At 40.3% G+C, this 18,627-nt stretch overlaps 3 protein-coding genes across 3 annotated transcripts; 1 reads left to right on the top strand and 2 right to left on the bottom strand.

The window, feature by feature from the left end:
- Positions 1 to 253: 253 nt before the first annotated feature.
- LOC124409666 (phosphate carrier protein, mitochondrial) lies at positions 254 to 3,073 on the bottom strand. Its single transcript, XM_046887437.1, has 5 exons — positions 2,904 to 3,073; positions 1,479 to 1,639; positions 1,136 to 1,372; positions 602 to 898; positions 254 to 512 (listed from the first exon to the last, which is right to left on the bottom strand). The coding sequence occupies exons 1-5, from the start codon at positions 3,043 to 3,045 to the stop codon at positions 285 to 287; spliced, it is 1,065 nt and encodes a 354-aa protein (XP_046743393.1). The 5' UTR covers positions 3,046 to 3,073; the 3' UTR covers positions 254 to 284.
- Positions 3,074 to 4,936: 1,863 nt separating this feature from the next.
- On the top strand, positions 4,937 to 16,166 carry LOC124409652 (maternal protein tudor). The gene is made up of 9 exons (XM_046887409.1): positions 4,937 to 6,696; positions 6,777 to 7,205; positions 7,310 to 7,860; positions 7,948 to 8,015; positions 9,819 to 10,730; positions 10,823 to 11,246; positions 11,332 to 11,501; positions 11,616 to 11,752; positions 11,861 to 16,166. Exons 1-9 carry the CDS (start codon positions 5,084 to 5,086, stop codon positions 15,756 to 15,758), a joined length of 8,202 nt encoding a protein of 2,733 aa, XP_046743365.1. The 5' UTR covers positions 4,937 to 5,083; the 3' UTR covers positions 15,759 to 16,166.
- A 272-nt stretch (positions 16,167 to 16,438) lies between these two features.
- LOC124409668 lies at positions 16,439 to 18,523 on the bottom strand. Its single transcript, XM_046887439.1, has 2 exons — positions 18,041 to 18,523; positions 16,439 to 17,973 (listed from the first exon to the last, which is right to left on the bottom strand). Exons 1-2 carry the CDS (start codon positions 18,444 to 18,446, stop codon positions 17,921 to 17,923), a joined length of 459 nt encoding a protein of 152 aa, XP_046743395.1. The 5' UTR covers positions 18,447 to 18,523; the 3' UTR covers positions 16,439 to 17,920.
- Between the last annotated feature and the right edge of the window lie 104 nt (positions 18,524 to 18,627).

Genomic DNA, 18,627 nt, shown 5'->3' with positions numbered 1-18,627 from the left:
ATCAATGGGTAGCCTGTATCGTTCTGGTTTTTTTTTTATTGCGATGTTGGGCATTTTTAGTGAAAGATCCACGAATATAGCGATGGATAGAAACCCGTTAACAGTAATGAGTCGTGGTATGAGAGTATTGATAAAATTCACCAGACACAATAACAGTATCAAACCGTGACTGGTTATAATAATTGAATTGAATTGGTCTAGCTTCATCTTCTATGCATAGTTAATTACTTATTCTTCACTTATTCTTTTTTTCTCTTCTTTGTCTTACTTTGTTCGTTTGACACTTAAGCGACGCCATACTTCTTCTTCAGCGACTCTGGCATCTCTGGTGGTGGTGGACGTGGCATGCGCAGCCATACCTTGACTGCGTCGTAGATAAACCACTGGGCAGCCGTCAAAGTACCGATCATGACAATCCTGGGTGCCAATCCTTTCCATAATCCGCCCCAACCAAGTTTCTTCACAACGTCAACAGCTGTGGCTCCTTTCTCTTGGTTCAACTTGGACACAACCTATTGAAACAATTGACAAGGATTTGATTGCCAACAATTCTGACTGAAAATCTCTTCAAGAATAACCGAATTTATCAAAAATTACGCACCGAGTCAGCGGGGTGAGATACAACGGCACAGAAGACACCGGCAATGTAACCAGCAGCGAAGGTTACGACGAGCTGTTCACCCTTGGTGCAGTCCACACGCGGCTTGGGCACGACGTGCTTGTACAGTAATTCGACGGTACGTTCGAAGCAGGCAAACTTCATCATGGTGTAGGGGATCTGGCGGAGCCAAAGTGGCACCAAACCCTTGTAGAAGCCTCCAAGACCTTCGTCGGCGTGCATCTTAGGCAGCGCTTCGCGCAGAGTATTTGCGTATCCAGGCATAGTTTGAATCCTGACCTAAATATGTAGAAAGAAGAAAATTTCATTAGAACAGTAGTATTTATAGAATTGTGGGAAAATGGTGGCAGAGTCGGACTCACTTGTTAGGAAAAGATCGTGACTCTTGAGGAGGGGGAGAGAAAATCTGGGTATAGATTGCGAACATTCCAATCTTGGTTATGTTATCTGAACAAAATCTTATGTGTCACAGGATTTCAAGAGGAGGCAGGAAATAAATATATCATTGAGGATAACCTTGGCAGCCTCCATAGGAGCCAGAGCAATGTCAGCAAAGAATTCTGCAGATGCGGATGATATGAGGTATAGTGTTGTTCTGTATTCATAGGAAAGTTCATCTCCGATTAGATTCGAATAGTAAACTTTGAAGACTTCGTAGAGACCGAACTTGAACATTCCTTGCATGGAATATCCGAAGAAAGTCGGAGCCCATCCTTTTCCCAGGGCTCTGACGCCACCCTCTTGCAGAGATACCTGTCGAATATTACAAATTGATATATTGCTTACATTTTACATTTTTTGCATAAATATTTACAGAGGATCGACAAATAATAAATTTTTGTGAAAGTGTTTGGCTTACCTTGAATCCATTGAAGACGGACTTGTATTTTGCAGGGTCTACTTGAATACGGCACTTGACCAGATCAAGGGGGGTAACCATAGTGTGGGTAAGACCGCAGGACAAGATGCCTCCAAGCCCGCATAGCGCGAAGTATTGGTTGGAGCCAAATTCGCAGCTGTCTGTAAAAGTTGCAAGGTATAATTTTTATGAAAGAAAATTCTCCTGAAGTATATTTCTGACTCCTAATCAAAGCCAGGTACGTTCCAATTATCATTAATTTAATGTGTTTGACTTGCACTCCATTCAATTGAGAACCAATGTATTACATAATATGTAAAGAAAAATGTTATAATTGATAAAATGTAGCAACAATCATTCAGGCAATGAAATTTCCAAAACTATGGATTGTTGTCCCTAAGGGATGCACTTAGATAAATTGAACTATGGATTAAGGGTCAGATGAACCAATTTCTCAACTGTCATCATATATTTCATCTCAGATTTAGAAAACAATAATGTCTGGTGGAAAGAAAATTAATTTAATAAGTAAAAAATTGAAGCAGCTTTAGCCAGAAGTAAATCAGTTACTGTAATTAATCTGTTTCATAAATCCTTGGGCTAATCACTTACGGTCGGAATTACATTTAACAAATCTCACTGCAGATTACAAAAATCTACATGTAAGGCTTGCGTAATATACAGGTTAAACAATTGATGTGCGTTATTTTTTATTTTGCGGAAATAACCGAAAGTGATGCGAAAATAACGCTTTAAAAAAATTCGCATGACAGAATCAGCCGATTGATCATGCGAAAGTTACTGTTCACGTGATTTTAATTGTCCAGTACGTGTTAGTCTACTGATCGAATACATGTCGGGCAAAATGCCTGTAAAAAGAATAATCGAATTAGCCAACCGGTACGCACGTAACGTATACGGTACAATGAAAATTTAAATCTAGAACGAGTTCAAGGATCGTCCTATTGACAAACAATCGATTGCGTGCCAATTTAAATATAGATCCTTAAATTCAGGTCTATTCTAAATGTAATTACAAAAAGACAAGTGTATTTTTATGCTTATCCAAGGCCCTGGCTCTGAAAGATTCTCGCAACAAAATGGTCGCCATTATGCAACCGTTTGTCCTCGATTGCACGCTTCAGGGTCGTGGAGGAGGACGGTTGTAAAATGAAACTTGCTTCGAGTAAAGAGAAGAAAACTTTTTAAGAAAATATACCACAGAAAAACTATTCCAACACAAAATGTGAGTTTTTTAACCGACAAAAGAACCGCTCAATCGATGTGGTTGCAGCCTTCAATGCGACAGTCAGACGTCGGGAACCACCGGGTGAATTTCTTGACAGAAGAGCGCGGTAAACGGTGAAGCTTGGAGGGGCAAAATGCTGTGAAAACATGCTTACTATTTATTTTAATACAACTCACCGCCTTCTGCCGCGTTGGCGGCGGCGATATATCGGCCTTTGACAAGGGCTTGGCCATCCTCGCGCTGAGCCTGGCAGTCAGCTGTGATGAAAGGAGAGCCGAAAGGGTTCTTTTTGACGGTTTCCATCAATGAGGACCACATCTTGCCTTCGGGAACTATGATCTTGCCTCTATAATACAAAATTTTATCCTATTAACAGCACCTTGTTACCAAATTACGGATTATTCGCTCCCAGTACGACACGACACTCACCTCTCTGGGGTGGAAAGAGAGTAAAAAAGGAACTCCGAAATCGCCAACGTCTGCTGCAGTGTCGCGATCCTACTGCCCTCTGTGATTATTATATGAACTATTTTTAACTCCGTGTTCTTAATGACATGCGATGAACGCGCCCGAGATGCGTTCCGGAACCCGACTGTGACCGACATTTTAAAATTGATTTTGAGTTACTCCGATTTAAAACACTGAATCGAAGTTTAAACTAAGTTCAACCTACCTTCAAACAATACAGAAAAAATTGAAAGCGGACTATACTGTGTCGGAGGAAACAGGCAGAAACGGACCCACTACGTTGACTAAGGGGAGTGATACCGACCTTATGGATTTTGCTCCGTGGGTAAGAGCCCGGTAAGCGGATCTGATGGGGACGTGAGGAAATTGCAGTATTCTACTATGCCAACTCGATTCTAAATTGGGATCCCATACCCCTGAGTTAAGTTCAAAGTAAAGTATTATTTACAATTGACTTAGTACAGTACGTGTAGTGGAAGTACAGTGGTAGGGATAGTGGTAATACAGTGCAGAAGTTTGGAAACACGAAAACCATGCGAGCGTTCACAGTAAGCGGTTTACCACTGTACGAATCGGTTGTGAACGCTCGCATGGTATTCGTATTTCCAAACATCCGCACTGAACTACGACTGCACTATGTTAATTGTGAATGATACTCAAGAAAACTACCCCAGGACTCACTACGACCCGCCTAATCGGACGAAATATTAGCGAAATATATCAAAATATCAGGGCTAAAGGTCTTTTCATATCCTCAGCCAAGGCCCATTATCTAATTAGTAAATTGTTAAGAGTGTTGACACAAGTGCATGACAAAAAAAAATTCGAATTTGAATCATTCGCAGAATAGTTTTGCCCTGACGTGATTGAAAAGCCAGAATATAAACATACATCTTCGGTCAACGCGCGATCTGTGTATAGCTCACCTAGCTAAAGTCCTAATTCGAAAGAGAGAGCAACAGTTGGCGCCGGTCCTTTCACTCTAAGCAGTGACTTGGTGGGGAAAACAATCGCCACTCTTCCCATCGTGCAACAGAGAGGTCTGGCTCAACTGTGCTCTTTCTCTCTCTCTCTCTAATTACAGCTTCAGCGCGGAGCACAGACCGCGCAGTCTATCTCTATAAGCTCAGAATATCAGTGTTCCAATCTACATCTAACTCATCATTCGTGGTTAGTGCCAGCGTACATTATCCTTTTTGTTGCTCGAAGAAGTGAAGATTAAGTTTTGTATCGAATCCCGTTAGCATTGTGCCTTGATACGTGATCGTAGTGAGAAAAAGGTGTAGGAAAAACAATCCACTCGTCCATCAACCGCCGTGAAAGTATTCTCCGAGGTTTATGCACTTTTTATTCGGCGGTAGTGGTGGTGCGCATAGGGTACGGAGCGGACAATCGAACATTCGAATATATTTGATGATATAGCCATTCGCTGCTATTGGTCGAGTTGTTGCCTCTTCCATCTCCCAACTAGCGCGTAGCCCCATTACGCTGGTAGAAAACCGTTTTTTGCAATATGCCAAGATCCGACAGCCCGGTCATACCTGTGTCTGTGTACGAATTTCTTTGTGACAAGTGCCGCACACCCAAGACGGTTCATTCATACACGTACGCTATTACGAGGAGACAATTCGGCTTGAATTAGAAAGAAAAATTTGAATCTCAGTATCCACGATGTGAATGAGGCCTCGTGTCGATGGTCAGATAGAAAGCCTACAGGAGGCAACAGAGTAAATCGGGTGCATAATTTTTGGTGAGAAAAAAATCGTACCATAAAATCAAGAAAGAAAAAAACGCTCGACAAGGAAACAGAAAAACACGAAATTCCACGCGTGTGGTGTGTTTGAGAAAATCGAGCGTCGGCCAGCGGTCGCGACTTGAGCGAGCAAACATGACAGCAATGGCGCAGAATTCCGAACTCGGACTGTTCGTAACGCACGTTGAAACCGATGGACCGCTGCTCAAGATATGGGGTCAGATCGACCGAAATGCGGCCACGTGCGTCGAGCGAATGATTCTCCCATTGAGCGAGAAGTTCGACCAAGGCTTAGCGCTTCCAAATCCCAACTACCCTCTGGCGTCGAACATGATATGCTGTGCTAGGTTCCAGAATGAGGGCTATTACCGTGCAAAAATATGCAACGTGCAGCCCAACGGCAACGTCCTGGTCCATTTCATCGACTACGGGAACTATGAGGTCCTGCCGCCCACAGCTATAAGACTGCTCGACAATATACCGAGCGTCGTGTCTCTGCACGCACTGCCTCCGCTAGCTCTGGACTTCGTGCTGGCCCACATCCTTCCCATCAACGGAACCTGGGAGAGTGAAACAATAGAGTCGATAAAGCAGACTCTCCGCTACGCTGACCTTAAGGGAATTCTGCACTCTGTTGTCGGCTCAAACAGACTGCTTAAGCTTTTCTATAACAACGAGGACTTCGGCGCGCTATTGGTGAGCAAAGAATTAGCCGTTTCTGTAACGATTCAGGACATGTTTGCAGCACATCAGAAAACGACACAACGACGCGTCCCTCAGATGCCTAGAGAGTCTGTGGCGCCACCTATGAGCCAAAATTATTTGTCTAGGCCACAGCAGAAGACATACACTGAGTTGTCACCCAGATCGAATCCTCCCGTTCAGGAGGACTGGCGAAGCCCGCAACACCGGATGCCACCTGTGCCTGCGCCTGTGCCTTCTCCTGCCCCTGAGGCCCTAGTCTTCAAGTCGCGAGTTTTGGATGTCGGTTCCATGCACGACGTTTATGTGTCATTTGTTGAGGACGGACCGATGAAATTCTCGGTTCAGGTAAAAAGCACAGCACAAATCCTCACACAGCTGATGGCTGATGTGAATAACCATCCTACTGCGCCTCTGCAAGAACCACCGTTACCCGGATCGGTTTGTCTGGGTCGTTATTCACTGGAGGGAGTTCTCTGCAGGGCGGTGGTAATGTCGGTTATGGAACAGAAATGCAAGCTTTTCTATGTCGACTTTGGACACACAGAGGTTTTGTCTTATTCGGACATTTTTCAACTGCCGCCTCAGTTCATACAGCCCAAGGTCCTCTCCATCAGATTCACCCTGAGCGGCCTTAAGGAGCTGATCATTACTGACGAGGTCAAGGATTACTTCAAGAAAATTGTCACTGGAAAACCACTGGTGCTTCATGTCCGGCCACCAGAAGGACCTCCACTGATACAGTACGGAGATTTGTACGATAACGGAGTTAATATCAGGGATGTTTTGAAAAAAACTTTCGCTAGCTCCGCTCCTGTTGTTTATCAAGAACCTCCTGTGCTTAAGCAGGGATTCAAGGACATGATTCACGTCTCTTTCGTCGAATCATGCACAAAGTTCTTCGTGCAACTCGACAGTGGCATCAAGTCGCTTAATTCCATCATGGCGTGTTTGGCTGAATATGCCTCGAAAGCTCCGCCACTTGACGCAAAAGCTCTTCAAGTTGGTAGACCGTGTTGCGCTTCATATATCGAAGATAAACAATGGTTGGTGCTCATTTGTTTAATTTTAAATATAATTTAATTGCTTGTACGTAAACGTAAATTTTGCTTATTGCTTGTTACAGGTACAGAGCGCAGATTTTAAATATTAATGGAGAACAAGTGACCGTGCTCTATGTGGATTATGGAAATCAAGAGACAGTAGCTGCGTCTACATTACGAAAAATACACGATGATTTGGTTGTTAACTTGAGAGCACAGGCCATCAGCTGCGTACTAAATGGTTTTCAGTCAACACCCCTCAATCAGGAACTTGCTGATCAGTTCGAGTTGCTTGTTCTGGAAAAGAAACTGGCGATGGAAGTAATCGATGTTCTTCCTAACGGTACTCTCGTAGACTTGTACGATTGTACCGTTGCTCCAATGGCCAGCATCGCTTCTCAAATAAAAGTTCCAAGCCCACCAAGAAGAGCAATGAGTTCGTCAAATAACGCGCACATAGGCAGGGAGCAGGTCGTAAACTCGTCGCAAAGTTTGGAATCTAACTATCAAAGGTAAGTTTTGAATTGCATTGAAAATATCAATTTTTGTGTATATTCGGGTAAAGATTTCTTCAGACTGTAGAATTTTTATAACTAAAATTGCTATGTGTTCACAGTGACGATCGTAACAGCAAATGGGGCAAAAGCGGTAAATCGGACACATGGGGCCAAGACATGAGAAGCGGCGAACGGAGCGGCAAATCCAGGAGGCCACAATTCGACCAAAACAATCATGAAAAAACGTCGAATAAAATCGTTAAAGATGTCGAGAATGAGCAAAGGCAGCGAGACAGCAATCGACACAACGGAGATGATCGATTGCATCAGAACGAAACGCGGAATAACCATTTCAACAGAAATGAACCAGGTGGTGCAAACAGGTTCGATAGAAATGACAACAGCGGATCACGAAGAGGCAGGGGAGGTAAATTCGGTTCAAGAGACGGGAATCCGAGGGATGATAATAGGTTTGAAAAAAATCTTGGCAAAGATGATAGTTTTAGTGATAGAGATTCAGACAATTCGTCGAGGGGTAGCAGTCGACGGGGCAACAAAGGATCCAGAGGCATTAAAGGAAGAGGAGACAGAGGGTTGCGCAGAGGTGGAGAGAGGAATCCGCCAAGTGGAAAGTGGAGCGACGGCGAAAGTGACAGAAGTAGTACTAAAAGTGGGTAAAATTGATCTTCCGAAATATTCTGGGTTCGTAGATTTAAGAAAAAAAAAACCGATTTCTTATTTCATTAATTTTTCACAGGCAATCAGAGTACCGGATTTCGATCAAGGGATAGAAATTCGTCCAACTCATCCTGGAAGAGTCCTAAGGTAAGAATAAAATTTATTAACCAATTGATTTCAACTATGTGTGTAGGAAAATGAGATTCAAATTGGTAACATTGATGCAACAAAATGATGGGAAAAATTATCACTGTTTTGCAATTCTAGAATGACTTTGAAGTGTTATAGTCAAGATTCTAAAATATGAGCATATAGTTTTGCTCTGTTATTATGTTCACAGAATTCTTGAAAATCTTAAAGCTGTAAACTAACAACGTTTTCTGTATAAAGACTGGGATATCCGTTATTTTGGTCATTTTGGTATTTTAACGATTTCCCCCAAAAAAATAAGTTCATATTATATAAAAAAAAAATTCGGATAACATTAACACGCAGAGGTGGATGATTAGAATTTTAAATTAGAGTCGGTGGTCACCGATCACACCAAGTTCACTTGAAAAAAAGTAAACGTGTGCAAGCTGATGCACCATCTTTTACTGCTAAGAGAATCTACAGTGCTAAGAAAATTTTTTGGACACTGATTCAATTTGTATAACATAGGGAATAAATATTATGTTCACATGTTTGATAGCCATAAGTTTATAGCTAAGTAAAAGTATTGTATGTAAAGTAAATCAATCAGAATCATTACACTAGTTCAAATTGGTTCGATGAGTTCATCGTGGAGCTTTGGATGAGGCTAGATGCAGAGCTAGTAGTCTTCCAAAGCCTAAGTTTATGCTCATGTAATCGGGTAAACTTGGTTTGACAATCTATAGCACCTTTGAACCAAGTGGATGCTGCGATGAAACCATTTTAAAGTAGCCATGATTTTGTTGTAAAACAATTTTCTGCATTTCGAAGTTATCAATGTCGAAAAAAAAATGATAGCTGAAAAACATCAAAAATTTCAATGTAGCCTACATTTGAAATTTCAATAATCCGCTGGCGCATATTATTGTTATCAGAAAGTTTTTATTTTTACAGATGTTTTTTTTTTTCGATATGTACACAATTTTGTGGGGAAATCAAGAAAATTCCAAAATGACCAAAATAACGGACACCATAATAATAGTACATATAATATAACACTGGAATTAAGTCAACTTTTATTCCTGTGTTACATATAGGACTTTATTTCCGACTCAACTCTCGCCACCTTATTGAAGTGAAAATAGGTACTCGATATATCTTTCGCAATATTGGGTGCAAAATTGAGAACATAGTTTAACAGAAAATTTAACTTTCAAAAATTCATACATTTTAAAAATATACTGTTCTAGAAATAGAATGAAATAAAAATAAAAAAAAAACTCAGAAATACATGAAAAATAATTGTCTGGTATTTATAGAAGGAACTCTCTTTCTTTCTCTCTCTTTTTCTTTTGAAACGTTATGAAAATGTTGGTGTTTGTGGTACTCGCTAACATGCTGCAGCACAAGTTTTAACTGTAGACTGCACCCAAGAAACATATGATAGTAAATTTAATAGCATGCGCTTCTCCCTACTTCTTGTTACATATTTTCGTCACATTCATGAAATTTTTCCCACCAAATTCCACATACCAAAAGCTAAGATGTTGCACATCAATTTGTAACGTATTCTATTAATATTTACGTAGACTTTTTTCCCGTAAAAGTTGAGAGGAAAAAATATGCCACTTTCAGGTTGAACATGTTAACATAATGGCTTAGTCAGGAATAAACATGCATTGTTACAATAACGTTACTAACTTCAACCTCATTTTGCAAATATACTCTTATACAACGATACTGTTGAATGTTTCCCTTAATATTTTAAGATTGTGGTATTATTTGTGTGCGAATAACAAATTGTCAATTTTCCTGCAGGCCAATAAATCAAGCTCCTGGAATTCTATGTCTCCAACTTCTCCTGTCAAAGATACGCCCAGAGGACAGAAGCTCAAAATTCCACCCCCAAATATAACCGTTGGTGCTGTAAAAGATGTGGAAGTAATCTACACGAACAGTCCAACGGATTTTTATGTTCAGTTGTGTCCAGACAATGTGGAACTTGACACAGTTATGGAGAAAATAGCCCAAATGTACAATAAAGGCGGGAAAATTGTCAAGCGTTTGGATTTACAGCAAGGACTATGTTGCGTGGCTCAGTATTCCAGCGATTCTAAATGGTACCGAGCTGTCGTTCAGACAAACAATGCAGACAGTGCCAGTGTCCATTTTATAGATTACGGCAACACAGAGACAGTCGAACATGACAAAATCAAGGAGCTTCAACCAGATCTTGCAAAATTATCCGTACAGGCGGTGCATTGCAAGCTGTTCGGTGCAACGAAAACAACGTGGTCAGACGAAGAGATTGACGCTTTTGTTCAATCTGCGGAAGGAATTCCGTTGGAAGCTGAGTTCGTTTTGCAGTCTAACGAAGTTTACGAAGTACTACTCAAATGCACCGGAGACAATGGCTTGGAACCGAAATACGTGAACCAACAATTCTGTGGTAATCTAGACTTGCAACAGGCTAAAACAGATGCTAAGAAAAAAACTCGAAACGACAGAAGAAAGCCAGCTCGTGTTACGCCGCAATACATTTCAGCAAGTCAAAAGTGGAACGATGAATCCTTCGCTGCGGGGTATCAAGTCGACGTTGTCGTCACATGGTTCGTTAATCCGAACAATTTTTACTGCCAGATACTTAGCAAGCAGTTGGAGTTTAGGAACATGATGAACGAGATACAAGATGCTTATGTCGATCAACAGCCTATCAAGAGTACCCTGCAGGTACAACTTGTTTTTTTTTTCAATCATTACGATTGAGTTTCGTTTGAACGTTGGTTAGTCATAGAATAAAAATTCTTTCGAATCTTTTACAGGTTGGGGCCCCGGTGATAGCATTTTTCTCTGATGACGGAGCTCTGTACCGAGCAGAGATAAAGGAACTAAATAAATTGCGTGGTCACATAGTGCAATACATTGATTTTGGAAATTGCGCAATGGTAGATCCATGCAAAATATATCCAGTAGAACAAAGGTTTGCCAAACTTCCTAAGCAAGCTATGCATTGCACCCTTAACAATATCCTACCGGCGAGCGGAATCGACTGGTCTAAGGCAAACAAGCACGAAATCGATAAATATTTCGACGCGGATAAATTCAAGTGTACATTCCATGGAACCAAGGAGGGCAAATATTTGATATCCCTGAATAACAGGGGAAGGGACCTTGCGGAATCTATGATTACCGCAGGTCTTGCTATCGATGCCAACCGTGTCACTGAAAAAACAGCCGTCAATAATGGTGAGAGGCATACTTACCTTTGAACCGTTGAAAAAAAAAGTGTGGCAATACTTTGACCTCCTGTAAATTAACTTCCTATTTGCAGTTACATCGACTGAACGATGCGAACTTATTCCTGGTGTAGTCAAAGAAGATCTGGCATTGTGGAGTGGACAAACGATTCGAACGAAGGTTTGCAACGTTCAAGGAGCTGCAAAGTTTTACATCCAACTTCCGCCATCGATTGAGTCGCACCAAGCAGTAGACAACCTCAAGGTATGGGGCGCTGTGGTGAATATTAAAGAAAATAAAATGCGTACAAAATAAAAAATGGTGAAACGTAGTAGATGTAAATTTCAGATTGATATTAATGAGAGTTGTGAATTACAGAGTTCTACAAACGCTGACCGTCTGGCGGAGTGCTATCTTCCTAACGTGACTCCTACATCGCAGATTGATGAAAAGCTGAAAAAGTCATTTGAAGGAAAACAATTGATCGTTTGTATAAACAGCGTAAATAACCAGAGGTAAAGAAATTGTAAAAAATCGGTACATTTGTTAATAATATTCTGGTACTTTTTCTTCGAATTTCTTCTTTTAATCTTATAACCAAATTTAACTCTTCGTTGCTGTAGATTCGCAGTGCAGTTGTACGACTTATCAGGCCAAAAGATCAAGATACTCGAGGCAGACTCAGACAATAGCATCGTCCCTGTATGTCCGTTACCCGTTTTCGCATCGACACACAAAGTGTGGGTAATGCACATCGACAACGCTGAAAGTATATGGCTGCAGAGATCAACCGATTTGGACAATATTGTCGAGGTGTTGGGCTCGTTGTACGAACATTACTCAGTCTCTGGTACGCAGCTGGTTCCTGAAGTTGGTAAATTATGTGTAGTCAAATCAAAAGACAACAACTGGTACAGAGCGATGGTAGAAAGTGTAAAAGACACCGACGTTCTCGTTAGATTTATCGACTACGGAAACTGCGAAGAAGTTCCGTGCAACAGAATAAAAACCCTTGAGCCAGAATTTTATGTTCCACATCAAATGGCCATTAATGTATCTCTGATCGTCAGTCTGAAAGGCAATGAAGAAGAGCAGAAAACGTTGCTTCATCAACATTTGGACGACAAGGAGTTCACGGCGAATTTCTACAACGTGGGAAAAGAATGGATTGTCGAACTCACTGAGAACGACAAGAAGATAAGTCAAGTACTGTCCGAACAAGGAATGGTTGCAGAATTCAAGAAAACCGAACCGAAGCAACAAGAGATACCGGAAATGATCGTTGGCAACAAGTACAAAGTTTTCTTGTCGCACTCAGATTCACCAGCGCAATTTTGGCTTCAAAGACACGAAGAAATTGATGCGATAGAAGCGATGCAGGCAAATTTGCAGCTTGCAGCGCCAAATTTTTCATCCCTTGCTGGCATACCCGAAGAGGGTACTCTGTGTGCGGCACTCTACTCCGTCGACAGTATGTGGTACCGAGCAGAAGTGTTGGACGCGGACGAGGACATAACAACAGTACGATTTATAGACTACGGTAACACCGATGTCGTGGACAGCAATTCGAGCAACATTAAAGAGCTGCCGCAAAACTTGAAGAGCGTCAAGAAGTACGGTCTCAAATCAAGGCTCGACCTAATTCCAACTGGCTCTGAAGACTGGAGCACGGCGAGTTGTGAAATGTTCGAAACTATGGCCACGACCACAGATTCTCCTATCACAGCGTTGATCATTGCAGACAGTGTACCACGGCGAGTTGAATTGTTTGTCGATGACAAGAGCATTGGTGATGCGTTGGTAAACGAGGGCCACGCGATCATGGTTCACAACGCTGAGGATCTTATCGACGAGATTATTGACCTGGAACTCGATCCTAGATCCGCGTTTGTAAGCCACGTAAATTCGCCAAGTGAATTTTGGGTCCAGGAAGAGAAGTCTGTGTCTGATCTTGAGACAATGACTGACAGGTTCATCGTTGCAGAAATGTTTCCAAAGCTCGAAGACATCGTTGAGGGAAGTTTATGCGTAGCCAAATTTCCTGATGACGAATTGTGGTACAGAGCTCGCGTCAAGTCGCACGGTCCAGTCGGTACTCAGGTACTTTACATCGATTATGGAAATTCAGCCGTGTCGACGGAGATTAGAACGATCCCCGAAGACCTGGCAGCGGTTCCACCATTGTCCAGAAAATGCTGTTTGAAGTTGCCATCGGGAGTCAAGGAGTGGTCAGCCAACGCCAGTGAAAAATTTGTCGAACTCGCCGCTGACGGTGCGACGATATTTTTACTCGACGTGGTAGAAGAGGGCGAAACTTCGGTTGTAAACCTAAGTCTAGATGGTGTAAATGTGGCCGATCAGTTGACTCAATACTGCGAAGTCCTGCCTGTGATAGACGAACGACTTCCACCGCTGGGTGAGGAAAATTCACCGAATGTTGTTGTCAGTCATGTTAATTCGCCGTCAGAGTTTTGGACTCAGGCCGAGAGCAGTATCATCGAGCTGGAGATTATGGCTGGGCGTCTACTCGACGCGCAGAGCTTATTGCCATTGAACACTTTTGACAAAGGAACCATTTGCGCGGCCAAATTCCCAGACGACGGCGAATGGTACAGGTCGAAAATATTGTCTCACAGCGAAGGAGTCGGCACCACTGTGCTGTACTTTGATTACGGCAATTCTGCCCTGACCACGGAACTGAGGATACTGCCGGAAGATGTTGCCAAAATCCCTAGCCTGGCCACCAGATGCACTCTTGCATTACCAAATGACGTCGAGAGCTGGTCTAAAGAGGCTTGCGAAAAGTTCAATGAATTAGTGGCGGATGGCGTCACGATGTTCCAGTTTGAGCTGCTTGATAATAACGATCCGACGCTAATTTCCCTCCAATTAGAAGGCAATGATGTTGTGAATATCTTGAAGCCGTTGTGCACCAAAAAAGTTTGCAGCGAAAACAAGGCAACTACTGATTCTGAAATTGCCAAGGTAATCGAAACTACAGAAAAAGATAAAAGTGAGGTTACTGACTCTGGAGATCGGAACTATGTAGAGATTATCGAATCTGTAATTACTGACACTGAAGCGGCAAAGACAGACAAAAACATCGAAAATGATCAAGACGAGGTACAAATTATCAAAACGATATTTACTGATTCTGAAACTGCGAAGGTGATCCACACCAGCGAAAAAAAAGAGAATGAGGTAGAAATGATCAAAACTCTAGAAAATGGAAATGAAGTGATCAAGGAGGAAAGTATTAGTTGTAAGATAGAGGCTGACGAAGTTCAGATTAATCGTGATACCTGCCAAGGTGAGATAATTCAGACTGATAAATTAGAAACTGCTGTTACTTCCGACAGTAACGAAGCTCAGGATGTTCCGATTAATGGCTCAAAAGATCTCAGCGAGATTGAACAGCCTCAGACTGATAAATCCATTGCATTGGAAGTAGAAAATATTCAAGCCGATGTTCGCGAAGCTCAACAACCTCCAGTTGATATTTTTGATGTCCCTAAAGCCTCAGCACCTGCTCTGACCGATAGTTCAGATGCCTTAAAGATTGAACAAATTACCGATACGAGCAGCGTTACTGTTAAAAGCGAAATATTGGAGGAAGAAGAAAAATCAACAGCTTTAACCACAGAAGAAAAAACAGAGCAGTTTAGTTCCAACTTACTGGCACCTAAACTTGATCCCAATTTAGAAGAACGCGAGGCAAATGCTGAAACCGAAGATACTGTTGACGTTACAAAAAGCTCGGCTAATCTAGAAGTAGATCATTTCGACGCACCTGTTTTACCCAGTAGCATTGTGGAAAGTAGTTCTGAGGTAACGATAACAGAAAGTCAAGTAACTGAAGAGGCAGTAATCAATGGAACTGTAGAATATCGTAAGGTGAAAGAAGAACAGAACGATGCTGTTATCGAGGAAACAGGTGAGGAAAGTGTACCTGATAGGATAACCGAAGCTGAATCAGTTCCTGCAGAGATAGAGGAGCAAGCACAACCAACCCATGACGCCTCAATGGACAGCGACATCGTTACACCTAAGAAAACGCCAAAGATTGACAAAATTGTTCCTGGGAGTGTATCAAGGGGATCAATGGAGGACGATATTCCTGTGAGCATGCTCAGCCAACGTCGATCGAGTTGTACGGATGACAAAATTGTACCCGGTAGTATCAACAAAGGGAATGATCTGAGCAGGGCTGAATCGGTAGATTCTCTACATCAAGAAATAGTAGATGCTGTTTCCGCTGTGAAAAAAGTTGAAGTGCAAGAGGAAACTGCTCCGGTTACACCCGGAAAAACTCTGTTGGAGGACAAAATTGTACCTGGAAGTATATCCAGAGGCGAATCTCCGAGCATCGAACAAAATCGACCAGTAACTCCGAAGACTCCTCACTCTGAGAAGTTGCTGGCTGGCGTTGTGAATCTGCAAGAAAACTTATCGGATTTCGATGAACAAGATGAAATACTTACCGTCGAAGTAGAGAACAACATTCCTAAGTACAGATTATAGCTTACATAATATTTCCCAGTTACAGACGGAGCGCGAACTTGTATGAAAATAACGAATAATAATAATAATAATATTATATTAATGAAAGGAAAGGTCTGCATATTGTTAAGACATTGTACGATGAGTTCAATGCATAGCTATTAGCAATGATACTTATTATAAATTTCTATTCTATTAATTAACATAAGGATAATTGACGATTAATATGTTAAGCAGTAATAATACTGTAGTAAACTGTGTTACAGACACTCTTTGCAACAGATGCCAAAGATTTCTTGTTGCTGATCCAATAATTTCTTGTTTTCTAATTTCACGTTGAATAAAAATAATATAATAATAAAAATAATACTGTTAACCAAACGGGATAAAGAAATATTGATGTAATTACATTTTCGTTTTTATTTCGGAAGTAAGATTTTCGCCGTGATTTTTTCTTATTAAAATACACATTAGTTTTGTTTGTTTTTATAAATCCTATATACATATATATATATATAAATGTATATAAAAGAATAATATTGTTAGAAGAGATAAAAAAAAACTACATTATCAAAGAAAGTTTTATTTTCATGTGATTGTTCTATGTAAAAGGAATTTGAGAAAGTAAAAAAAAAAAATTGGTAACAATTTTAAAGAGGTGCATACATACACTTTAAAAATATGTTCCTTTTTTAAGTGTGTACCCGCTTCATTAATATATTTTTATTAATTCAACAGACTTATTTTCGGTTATAGTTAGTACTTTTTAACTTACAAGTATTCAAAGCTGTTTTCTAGTGATGTAACATTTGATCGAAGTGAAATTTTTTTTATGTGTATGCCATTGTTAGAATTATGCGTTATCTTTAATATTTTAAGAACATATAGTGATGCAATTAGTCCTCGATCAGGTGTAATTAAGCTAATCTTAGCATGTCCTAATTTTTAACAATTGGATTATAACTTTGTATTTCTTTTTTATTTCTTCCAAACAATTTTTGTTAAATTTAAATACTTTGTGCCTTCCGAAATTTCGAAGTGTTGGGTGGTACATTACGCAGCGATAAATTGTGCCAAAAAGTTTTTTCTTTTTTTTTTTTGCACAGTCTAGTTTTTTCAAACTTGCTTTGCACAAACTTTAGAGAAAACAACATTGTTAATAAAACATTTTTTTTTTTACAATATTTGATTGCAGAAAACAAAAATATATTCTGTTGACGTTCAGGTATACTTTTCACTTATAGAAAGTTGGCCCAATATCTTGTAAATGTACAGAATGATATAAAGAGGAAAAACAAAATTTCAGAATTGATGTAGTATAGAATCGCATCGACAGTGAAATTTATGGCTCCGCACAACACATAAATATATATACACATATATTATAAATTCATATCTTTTGACTTTCTCTGTGACTGCTGTGGTATATATTTACATACTCATTCAGAAGCTGCAGCGGCAGTATTCACACAATGAACTTGTGCAAATAAACCGCTGAATTCTGTTGTTCTGTAATGATATGTTAATGTGATATATTAAAAGTTCCTCTGTGTGACGATGACTAATTATGGCAATACACTTGTGTTTGCCATTACACAGTTTATTTCGCAGTATCTAATTGTTTTCTTAATAGTCATCCGTTATTCTTTTCTGTTGCCGGTTCATTTGGTATTTTTTGTACTATCGTTATTTTTCTTCATTCTGTAACTTTTATTTTTTTTTCTCAATTGCATCAAAGCTTTCTTGTTGAGAAATATTTACACTTAACAATGCTATTATATACTTATTGTATCCAAGAACGCTTTCTCAAAGGAGAGAATGTTTGGCTGTATTGTATTATATTATATTATATCAACAGACAACACAGGATATGTTGTGGACAAAAAATTTGTGATCACATGCTATAGATATATATTTTTGTTTCCAGTTTGTTTTATGTGGCAATTTTACATCGAGAGAATATATTACTAAGGCGTAAAAGAAGGTTTGAAAAATTTTATTGCTCATCTATTTCGTTGTTTATGGATAAGAAAAGAACAAACGCTTATATAAAATTCCTGAGATCCATAGCATTGGAAATAAGAATTCGATGTATCGATCGGTCAAGATTGTAAAGAATCGTGAGAATTACAAAATAATCTCGAGTACCTCCAAATCCTCTATATCACGTCACATACTCCATCCTAGTTCACCTTCTTTTGCCTCTGTTTCTTCATTAGTTTCTTTTTTCTTCTTGCTGGAGGGAAAAATACGCTGTTTATTAAATAGTGCCTAGATTTATAACGAGTTTATCAAAAACTTACCTTTTTCCAAAGCGATCTTAACGTGCTTGTTAGCATCTGCATTGTACTTGGTTTGTCGGTCGTGAGCTAGTAAGTCGCGTGCAAGAGATATTTCATCTTCGAGGTACCATTTCAACGGGCCTCGACATCTGTTACACTCACCCATCGGGGCCCCGATCAATGTCTTTCGACCCTCTCTGCGAATCGGATATGGAGGTTTGCCAATATCCTGAATTCGCAGTTTCAAGTCTGGTCCTCCACCGTTTAAAAATATGTTTTCCAGTGACGACTTGAACGGTGGCTGTCTCCTGTCATACCGAGTGTCCAAGTCTTGATTCTTGACGTCACAGCAAAAGTCAAACGGTTTTTTCAAGCTCACACCTCTCGGTAATCCTGAACCTGATCGTTTATTCTGGGTCCTTTTCATTGTGAGTGTTGAGTAAATTTTTTTTCCTTATTGATAAATTCAAAACACGATTGTTAATTTTGAAAAACCAAGAGTACAGGTATGAAAGTTTTTGGGTTGAAAAAAGATGTTGCGTACTTCAAATTATGACACCGATTCACAGTTTGAAAATAAATGCTGCACATCAGAAATGAAGTTATTC

The sequence above is a fragment of the Diprion similis genome, chromosome 8, assembly GCF_021155765.1.
Source record: "Diprion similis isolate iyDipSimi1 chromosome 8, iyDipSimi1.1, whole genome shotgun sequence".
Classification (NCBI taxonomy): Eukaryota; Metazoa; Arthropoda; class Insecta; order Hymenoptera; family Diprionidae; genus Diprion; species Diprion similis.
Note: the sequence above shows the minus strand (reverse complement) of the source record. Positions and strands in the feature narration are given on the sequence as shown.